This window comes from Manacus candei, unplaced genomic scaffold, assembly GCF_025592945.1.
Source record: "Manacus candei isolate 608988 ecotype Guabito, Panama unplaced genomic scaffold, ASM2559294v1 h1tg000115l, whole genome shotgun sequence".
NCBI lineage: Eukaryota > Metazoa > Chordata > Aves > Passeriformes > Pipridae > Manacus > Manacus candei.
Genome location: NW_026138163.1, coordinates 34,201 through 44,414, shown reverse-complemented (window position 1 = coordinate 44,414; position 10,214 = coordinate 34,201). Strand labels below are relative to the sequence as shown.

The window sequence follows — 10,214 nt, the reverse complement described above, 5'->3', positions numbered from 1 at the left end:
GCACTTTTATTTCTGAAAGAGTTTGATGTCTTTTTATATCTCTTTAGCATATATTCAATTTCTTGGGAGCAGTGGCCAGGATGTACACTTGATGGATGACTGGGGTGGGGAGTCTCCCCCCACCTCCCACTTTTTTTTTTCCTCCCCTTTAATTTTAAAAAGAGGTGTGATAATTGTGCATTAGGTAATGATGGAACATGAATCCTGCAGATGCAGCTGTTTGACAACATTAATGTGGGGGGTTTGTACCATTGTTAGGGAAGTTAGCAGAGATTTTCCAAGCTAAGAAGGACAGCCTGCTGCCAAACTCTGGTATCTCTCTTAAGAAATCTTTTTCTTCAAGGATGCCCTGAGGAAAATGATGACTGGATACTTTTCTGAAGGCACAACTGGCCTGTTTTCTCTTCCATAGCATTCAGAATGGGACTCCTTGTTCCAGCCTGCCTGCTCAGGGTTTTGTGGTGCTGGGTTAGGGTTTTCATGTGTTTTTTCTCCTGGGATAAAGTTGTGTACAGTGAATATTGATTATTCATCCCATGTCTGGTTCACTGTCTACATCCTGAATTTGACCCAGAGCCTGGGTAAATGAGGAATGCATTGAAACAAAGTCAAGGATCCTTCAGTGACTTGTTTTTGAGAGTTCAATCTTCTGAGACCTCTGATGAGTCTGGCAGGGCAGTGCCTGTGTGCAGAGGGGCAGGGAAACAGAGTCCCAGCCCAGCAGCAGTGCCAGGGAGCAGCAGCATTTGGCCTGTTGAGAGCTGCTCTTTTTCTCCTGCCCCCCTCCCCTTCTGGGCCTCGGTGAGGCCTCAGTGCTCTGGGCCTTGGTCCCTGGGCTGGGCTGGGTCAGTCCTGTGGCCATGGCACTGCTGGCATGAGCTGGGCTCCACTGCACTCTTTCCACCACACAAGGGGCTCCATTTGCTCCGGGCACAGCCTGAAGCCTCAGCTCTTCTTCTCCAGGGCTCTCAAGAACAAGGCCAAGGAGCAGACTCTCCAGAGGGTCCTTGCCTTGCTGGTTTCTCCCTGGAGTCCGTGTGCTGCCCTCAGGGTCCCACTGTGGGGGCTGAGGGGCTGAGGCTGCTCCAGCTGGTGCTGGTGGTGGCCAGTGCCCCTGGAGATGGCAAATGGGGCCTGAGGAGCCCGGGGCCGATTCTCTGCTGCTGTGCTGGGGAGCGGGGCTGGCCCCGGGGCTGCCTGAGCTGATGATGTGCTGAGCATTGCAGCCCCACAGGGCCTGTCCCTGAGCTCCATGGCCTCCATGTCCTGCTGCAGGGCCAGACCTGAGTGTGCTGCTCTGCTGGGCTGGGGCAGGGGCAGGGAGATGGGGGGACCAGGGAGGGGCTGGACTGGGCAGTGCCAGGGAGGGGAAAACCCCAATGTTGAGCTGAAGTGTGGGAGTGTGCAGGGTGGGGGCTCTGCTGCCCCTTGGGCACCCCTGGAGTCAGTGTTTCCTTTGGCTACACAACTCATCTCAGACGAGATAGTTTTCCAGAATTGGCTTTTCCCCTTCTTTTCTGTTGTTTTCTTTTCTGTTTTCTCATCCCCTGAGGGGAAAAGGGGGAAGGGAAGCACATGTCGATCCCTGCTTTTATCTGTATACAAAAGGGAGCTGGGGTGAGGAGGGAGGGGGGAAACAAAGCGATTTATCCCTCTATTCTCTCTCTTTTATCCCATTCCCATCTCCCTCGCCACACCCCGGGCGACTGTTTCCCCGCCGCCCCTCCTCGCTCGTCCCGCAGGGCAGCTCTTTCAGCTCCGGGGCGGCGGAGACTCCCCCGGCGCGGCCCTTTGGTTTCCCTCGGTTTATTCTCCGGAGCTGATTCTGTTCCCAGCTCGCCCCCCTCTCTGGCGACCCCCGCCAGGGCCCGTCCCGGGGCGGTTCCTTCAGTGCCCCGGGCGGCGGGGACCCCTCGGGGCGGCTCCCCCAGGGCCCCGCCCGCCGCCGCCGCTCCCCGGAGCCCTCCCCGCTTCCTGCCGGGATCGGACACCGCCGGCGGCCCCGGCCCTGCCGGGCTCCATCAGCCTGAGCAATTGCTGCCAAGGAGGGGCCGGGGGCTTCCTCTTGGCCTTCGTCTCCCTGGCGCTGGGGCTCGGCTTCTACCTGCGCCAGAAGGGGAGGGGGGTCCCAGGGGGTCGTGTGTCCCCCCAGAGCGTCTGTGCCCCCCCGGGGACCCCCCACCCCGCTGTCACCCCCTTTTCTCTCCCCACAGAGCTCCTGAGCCGGCGGCGGCCGCAGCCCCTCCCCGGGGCCTCGGGCCCAGCCTGGACCCCCCCTGTCCCTGTGAGGATTTTGGGGGGTCGTGTGTCCCCCCTCCCCTGCTGCCACTCCTGATCCCAGGAAAGCTTCCCAGTTCTCCCCAGTCCCGGTTATTGGGGGGCAGTGGGGAAGGGGCTTGGGGGAATCCCAAGGGGTGGAGCCGAGTTTGGGGGGGCAGAACAGGCCCCGGGATGGATCGGGAATGGGGACCCCCCTGTGTTCCCCCTGTCAGCCCGCTCTGGGGGGGCTCTGGGAGGGAACTAACCCCTCAATAAGGCACCCAGCACACTTTGAAAGGTGCTGGGAACCCCCTAAACCTCCACACAGGCTCTGGAGGACTGCCTAAACATGCTCAGAGCCCACCCAGGATCCCACCCAACCCCTTCTCTGGGGGGACTTCTCTGGGCACTGGTGGTGCTGGGAGCCCCCCTGGCTGCGGGCGAGGAGCTCTCGGGTGAGTGGGGGGTGGGAAGGGGGCGGTCAGTGGGAAAAGGGGGGTCAGAGGGGACAGAAGGGGTGGTGGGACCCCAAACTGAGTGGGAGGGGTGTGGGACCCCCAAAAAGTGGAGGGAGGAGGGGCACTGAGGATGCCCTCTGGAGCCCTGTCAGAGCCCTGACACTTCTGGGGTGACTCCAGGAACAGCCTTCACTGGCCCAGGGACATTCATCTTCCCAGCCTCACACACATCCCCTGCAAATGGCCCTGTCTCCTCCCTCACCCTCCTCTGCCTTTCTGGCCTGGCCCTTTCATTCCACACCAGCAAAGCAGCCTGGGCACCATCTCACCTGGGCACTCAGAGGGCTTCTGTGAGCAGGAGGGGCAGATTTCTCAAGAAGGTGCGTTTGTCCCCTGTCCCATGGCACAGGGCACAGCTCAGAGGATGAATATACTCCCAGGCACACACATCTTGGAGAGCTTTTTCAAGACAAAAATAGGGAGAGGAAGAAAAAAAGAGGCAAAATTAGAGAGATGAAAGGTGCCCCAAAAATCAGGAGCTTCCTCTGAGCCAGGTTTCCATAACTGAATCACTGGTGGGATATTTACTTTGATAAGTAGCTGCACAAAACTATTCATGTACACAATGAAAGAATCAGCTTAATAGAATATATAGAAGGTGTTGTCAATGAAAACAAGTGGAGAAAAATTGTTGAAATTAAAAAAAAAGTAAGAAAATAAAGGTCTGGCAATGCTGGCCAGGAAGCCTTCAGCAATTCGCAAGAGTTCTGTTCTGCAGAGGTTTCAAGTGTCTCCTAAATTCCACACTCGTGGCTTCAGGCCATGACTTGCCAGAGCAGTCCCAGAGCTGGCCACTGCCCAGAGATGCCCTGGGGCAGCTCCAGTGCCCAAGTGGGACAAGTGGCCCAGGGTGTGTGGGAGCCGTTTGGAGCAGGAGCTGGTGGGCAGGAAGGGCCCATCTGGGGAGGGTCAGGGAATCCCCCCGCAGCCCTGCTGCCCAGGCTGAGGAGGGTCCTCTCCAGCCCCAGCACACCGGGTGCCCTCGGGGGCTGCGCTGCCGGGGCTGTTCCCGGCACTGACTGGGGAATCTCCCGGGGTGCCCCGCGCGAGGCGGGGGCGGGGCGGAGGGCGGGCAGGGGGCGTGGCCGCGCGCTGATTGGCTGCGGCGGGGGTGTCTCCGCCCGAAGCGCGCGAAGGGCGCCATCTTTGGCGCGTGGAGGATTCGGGGGCGGCGGCCCCGGGAAAAGCTGCGCTGGGGTGTGTGAGCTGGGGGGGTCTGCGGGGGGAGCGGGGTCTGGGGATCCCCTCGGGGGCTGCGGGGGGAAAGGCTGGAGGGCTCGGGAGGGCTTAGCAGAGGAGTTCAGGGGTTCCTGAGGAGATTTTGAGGGGTCCCTGAGGGGGTTCGGTGTCCTGAGGGGACTCGAGAAGGGAGGTTGAAGGTCCCTGAAGGGGTCTGGGAGTCCCTGAAGGAGTTTTGGTTTCTGGGGAGACTGAGGGGTCCCAGGTGGGCTTGGGGGATCTCTGAAGAGGTTTGAGGCTCCTAGGTGAGTTTTGTGGGGACGTTTACAGCAGTTTTTATGGTCTCTAGGTGTTTCCAGACGGCTTTGAGTCTCCCTTAGAGGGACTGCGGGGATCCCTGAATGGGCTTGGGGGGTTCCAGGTGTGTTTTGTGGGTCACTGAAAGGGTTTAGGGAGTCTGCGGGGGGAATAAGGTCTCTTATGGGAGTTGGGGGGTCCTTGGGGAGGCTTCGATGGGTCTTGGGGTGGATTTCTGAGAGGATTTCAGGGGTTTTGAGGGGATTTTGTGGAGTCCCCGACAGCCCAGCAGTGAACGTGGCAGGGAGGGGGGATGTTTTTAGTGTCAGAGGGTCCAGGGGGGCCTCCTGGGGTGAGATGGAAGGTTGGGGACATCAGGGATGGGTTTTGGGGACAGTGGGGTGGGGTATGGGGACAGTGGAATTAAGGGGAATTATGGCCATGGAGAGGCCCTGGGGACATTGGAGAGACCAGGGGGGTCTCAGGGTGTTAAGGGGGAATTTTGGGACACCAAGAAAGACTTGGGAACCCCAAGGGGGGTCTCAGGACTCAGCTGCTCATGGTGCTGCCCCTCCTCTTCCTCCCTAGACATCATTAACCCCCCCCAAATGTCTCCCAACCCCCATTTTCCTTTTAATCCTTTCCCCCTACAGATCCCTTTGACCTCCCAAGACCCCTTTTAACTCCCCTAAATGCACCCAAAGCACCCCAAAAACTCCCAAATTCTAATCAAGACCCCCCCCAGATCCCTCTAAATCTCCCCCCCCCCCTCAAATCATTTCCAACCCCCTCAAAGAGGGATCACCCACACCCTGGGACTGGAACACAGTGGGCTGTACTGGGGGCACTGGGCTGTACTGGGAGGGCACTGGGGGGGGCTCAGGTGTCCCACGACAATGTTGCCCAGCTCCAGGAGAGATCCGGGGATCAGTGAGGAGGTACTGGTCTGTACTGGTCTGTCCTGATTTGTGCCCCCAATCCCCAAAGCCCCTCCCCAGCTCCCCCAGGACCCTCCCACACCCCAAAGCCCCCCAAGCCCCCCCAGGCCCCTGACTTGGTCCTGCTGCCCCTTGAGCATCTGCAGCTGCTGCAGAACCAGGCATTTCATCAGCAAATGTGCAGGTGACCCCAAGCTGGGGGTGTGTTGATGTGCTGGAAGGCAGGAGGGCTCTGCAGAGGGACCTGGCCCAGCTGGATCCATGGGCTGATTGCAAGGGGATGAGGGTCCAGCAGGCCAAGGGCCGGGTCCTGCCCTTTGGCCACAAGAAACCCCGTCAGCCCCCCGGGCTGGGGCCAGAGTGTCTGGAGAGCAGGCAGGCAGAAAGGGAGCTGGGAGTGGGGATGGACAGGGAGCTGAAGAGGAGGCAGAGTGTGGCCAGGTGGCCAAGAGGGCCAATGGCTGGTGGCCTGTGTGAGGAAGAGTGTGTCAGCAGGAGCAGGGAAGGGATTGTTGGGCTGGACTGAGCGCTGGTGAGGCCACCCCTGGAGTGCTGTGTCCAGCTCTGGCCCCTGAGTTGAGGAAGGCTCTTGAGAGGCTGGAGCAGGAGCAGAGAAGAGCAGCGAGGCTGGGGAAGGGAGTGGAGCACAAGTGGTGTGAGGAGAGGCTGAGGGAGCTGGGGGTGTTGAGGCTGGAGAAGAGGAGGCTCAGGGGAGACCTCCTGACTGTCTGCAAGTCCCTGCCAGGAGGTTGGAGCCAGGTGGGGGTGGGGCTGTTCTGCCAGGAAGCAGCAGTAGGACAAGAGGGCTGGGTCTGGAGCTGTGCCAGGGGAGGTTTAGGTTGGATATTAGGAAGCAATTTTTTGCTGAGAGAGTAATCAGGCCTTGGAATGGGCTGGGCAGGGAGGGGGTGGAGTCAGCGTCCCTGGAGGTGTTGAAGGTGAGAGTGGATGTGGCATCAGTGCCATGGTCTGGGAAGCACAGCGGGGTTGGATCCAGGGTTGGACTTGATGATCTCGGAGGTCTTTTCCAACGTGGCTGATTCTGTGATTCTGTGATTGCCATTCCTGTGGCAGCACATGCTTGAGGCTCTATCCCCAGAGTGATAGAGATGTCTGTCCATATCTATCTCTAAGGTTAGTCTGTAAATGTGTGGTGTTAGAAAAGCAGGCTGAGTTGTGGGCTGGTTGTAGAAGGAGAAAGAAGCCCAGAGGCCAGTGCAAGCAGGCAGCCCTCAGCTTGCCCATGATGTCCCCTCCCTGCAGGTTCCTGTCCTTGAGCCCAGGCCCTGAGGTGAGGCTGAGAAGTGGTGCGGAGGTGAGCCCAGAGCTGTCCCTGAGGTGAGGCTGAGAATAAGTGCAAGGCAGAGGTGCTGCTGAGGAAGGAGAGCCCTGTGGTGGGGAAGAGACAAAGCTGTCAGTGCCCATCCCCAAGAAGGTGCTGTGTCCATCCCCTGTGTGCCAGGTGAGCTGGGGCTTTGCTGCAGAGCTGCGGGTGCTGATTTGAGCGTCTCCAAGTGCTGAGATGGTGGGCACCCAGGAACACAAACTGTGCCTGGCCACGGAGCCTGCAAGGAGGAGCAGAGACAGCCGTGGCAGTGTGGGGGGCCAGGTTGTCCCTGTGCCTTCCCCTGCAGGCCCTGGCTGTCCCTGCTGGGCCCCTGTCCATCCCCATCAGGTCCCTGCCCGTCCCCCCGGGCTGAGCTCCCCCCAGGAAGTGCCGTGGAGCTGAAGCTGCTGCCATCCCCCCCTGCAGCCGCTGCCCCAGCCCAGGGAGCAGCAAAGGCAGGGCCAGGAGCAGAGGCAGCAGCAGGGGAGCCCTGGGGGGCCGGGAAGCTCTTGTGTGGGGCAGGAAAGAGGCGCTGGGCACGAGGCCGGGGCTGTGCTGAGCAGGCCCAGCCCTCACATCCCCCCAGCCAACGCCGGCTGCCCGGGGGGCTTGGGAGGGACCCCCAGCCCGTGTGCCCCACACTGAGCTGGCAGAGGGAGAGCCAAGGGACAGGGCCACGGGCAGGGCCCCGGGTGAGGGACAGGCAGGGCCATTGCAGGGCCACGGTGAGGGCACAGCCTGTGGCAGCAGAGCTGCCCAGGGCCGGGGGCAGCCGGGGGTGTTGGGACCAGGCTGTGCTGGGGCCGAGCAGAGCACGAGGCTTCTTGCAGAGTCCTGGAGCAGCCTCCCACTTGCCAGCCCCACCCTGGTGGGGTGACACTGTCCCCTCCCTACAGGACACTCCCCCAGAAATCTTCAAGGGGGGCCTTTTTTGTTGCTGATTCCTGCTGGGGACCTGAGTGAACCTCTGCAATCCCATCCATGGGGCACAATCTCCTCTGCAGAGCTTGACTCCCTGCAGACTTTGCAGGGAAATCTGTGCTGGCAGCCCAAGTATGTCATGATCCACTACACTACACCCAGGATATTTGGGATAAGTTCCCCCTTCCCAGGCACCTGTGGGATGGGGGGGTGATTTTTCTCTGGCTGTTTCTATTTTTGCTCCACCCATGGGTGCCTTGGGGGTGGACAGGAGGTGTTTTTTGGGGGTGCCAGGCTGGGTTGGGGGCAGAGCCCCGGCGGTGGGTGGGGGGATGCGGGTCCCCCCCACTGCAGTGGGGGTTGGTGTTGCTGGGTCAGGCCCCGCCGGCTCCATTGTCAGCCCGGTGCCGGCGGGGGGGACACAGCGGGTTTGGGGCCCCCCGGGAGTGCCGGGGGTGGGTGTGGAGCCCGGGAGCTGCCGAGTGTGGAGGGCGGAGCAGGGAGATGGTGGAGCTGGGGGACCCCCGGGAGCCTGGAGGGGGGAGCATGGAGAAGAGGAAGCCTGGACAGTGGGGACCCCTGGGATCCCTGGGACAACAAAGTGGAGAACCTGGAGAGGGGCAATGTCTGGGAACACGGTTCCCTGAAGGCTAGAATCAGAGGAGAAGGGAGCCTTGGGACGCCCAACATTCCCAGCATTCCTGAGTGGGACCCCCAGCATCTCAGAAAGGGAAGCAATTCCCACCCCCAGAGGGGACAGACCAGAGAGGGGTAACTCCTGGGAGAATTTCTTTGGGTTAACCTTCATATTTTGGAGTATTTTTTTAGCTGAATCTCAACTTTTTGCAGTTTGGGTGGGCAAGGGTCTTCTTGCTATTTTTGAGAGGGATTTTGCCTGAATCTCAGAGGTTTGAGTTTTTCTGGGCTGAATCTTGGTGTTTTGGAGGTTTTTGTGGTCACAGGATGCCCGGTGAGCTCTAGAGATGGACTTGGGCAGGAGGAACCCCCAAGCCAACACACTCAGCCCTTGTTTTCCCCCCCCATCAGGATTTGTCCTTCCCAAAGCTTGGGCGGATGGAGGAGGAGGCTGCGAGGAAGAGGAAGATGCCTTGGGCCCCCCAGGCAGGTGAGGAGGAAGTCAGTGTCCCTTTGGGCGGGTGTTGTGCTGGCTCTGTCAGCCCAGCATGGCCCCGGCTGCAGGACAACCCCGCTGGCGCCGCCGTCCTGCCGGGGCCGGAGTTGGGGGGATGTCCTTGGCCTTCCCTGTGGGCCGGAGGCAAATCCCCTGCCTGTCCTTCTTGCTTCCTGCCCCAGGCCCCGAGCTGAGGACGGAGAGCCCGGAGGACAAATCCCCCCGTGAGACCCTGGTGGGAGAGGCCGTTTTGAAGGGCTCCCCGGCGCAGGAAGGCAGCGGGGAGGAAAAGGGCCGGAGATCCCCCCGCAGGAGGGGCTCCAAAGCCAGCCCAGGGTGCTCTGAGGAGGAAAGAGCCAGCCTGTGCCGGGAAGGCGGCTGGAGCTTGAGGGGGAGCTCTGACCTGGTGGTCCCTGAGCAGCCTCCCAGCAGGGAGAAACCCTTCAGGTGCTTGGAATGTGGGAAGAGCTTCAAGAAGAGCGCCCACCTGATCCGACACCAGCACATCCTCACTGGGGAACGTCCCTACCCATGTGGGGAATGTGGGAAGAGCTTCAGTAAGATCTCCAACCTAGTCACCCACCAGCGCATCCACACTGGGGAACGGCCCTACCCATGTGGGGAATGTGGGAAGAGCTTCAAGGACAGCTCCAACCTCGTCACCCACCAACGCATCCACACCGGGGAACGGCCCTACAAGTGCTCGAAATGTGGGAAGAGGTTTCAGACCAGCTGGAATCTCCTCCTGCACGAGCGGACGCACACGGATGAGAGGCCCTTCTGCTGCACCGACTGCGGGAAGGGATTCAAGCGGAACTTCACCCTCGTCACCCACCAGCGCATCCACACAGGGGAGAGGCCCTACAAGTGTGGGGAGTGTGGGAAGAGCTTTGCCCAGAGCTCTACCTTGACCAAACACCAACGGACCCACCAGTAAGAGAAGCCCCACCAGTGCCCCGACTGCGGGAAGAGCTTTGACCACTGCTTCCACCCCAAATGAAGCCCCTGATGGTTGAGGCAACCCCTGGAGTCCAGTGACTGTCAGTCCATCCCTTTCCACCACAAAGGGCCAGTCCCATTTCACAGGGGCAGCTTCTTCCAACAGAACCTTTCTTGGGCCTGTGGAGATTCCTGCCTTGGCCGGGGAGACCTTCCAGGTCTCTCCTGGAGGCTGAGAGCAGAGATCTCCCAATGAGCGTTGGTCTGGGGGAGTTCCATCCATCTCTAATTAAGAATTATTGCTTTTGTGCCAGCTTGAGTAGATTTGCTTCAACTATTGCTTTAGTGTAGAGCACTGTCCTATCTTATCCTGTACTCCTGGTAGTTTCAGTATGTATACTGTGCAGTAAATAATTCTAAAGAAGATCTTTTGTCTGATCATTTGTAACCCTAAATAATTCATTTCTATCAATAAATCTGATTTTCCATCATTAAAACTTGGGAAACAAAAGTGGTTCAGTCACACCTCTGTAATTCCTCTAAACTGAAACTGTTGTCATGACCCAAGGCTGAGATTGGATCCAGCAGCCCCCAGCACCCCACAGAAAGTTTGGAGCTCAGGGGGGCCAGTCCCCTTTGCCAATCCCCCCGTGCCCAAAGACCCTCATGGGATCATTGGACTACCACCCCTTTTCCACCCTTCT

The 10,214-nt window shown here is 59.7% G+C and overlaps 1 protein-coding gene across 1 annotated transcript; it reads left to right on the top strand.

The window, feature by feature from the left end:
- The first annotated feature begins 5,807 nt into the window (after nucleotides 1-5,807).
- On the top strand, nucleotides 5,808-9,589 carry LOC127461910 (zinc finger protein 418-like). The gene is made up of 3 exons (XM_051770114.1): nucleotides 5,808-6,653; nucleotides 8,487-8,565; nucleotides 8,754-9,589. The coding sequence occupies exons 2-3, from the start codon at nucleotides 8,514-8,516 to the stop codon at nucleotides 9,506-9,508; spliced, it is 807 nt and encodes a 268-aa protein (XP_051626074.1). The 5' UTR covers nucleotides 5,808-6,653; nucleotides 8,487-8,513; the 3' UTR covers nucleotides 9,509-9,589.
- Nucleotides 9,590-10,214: the final 625 nt, after the last annotated feature.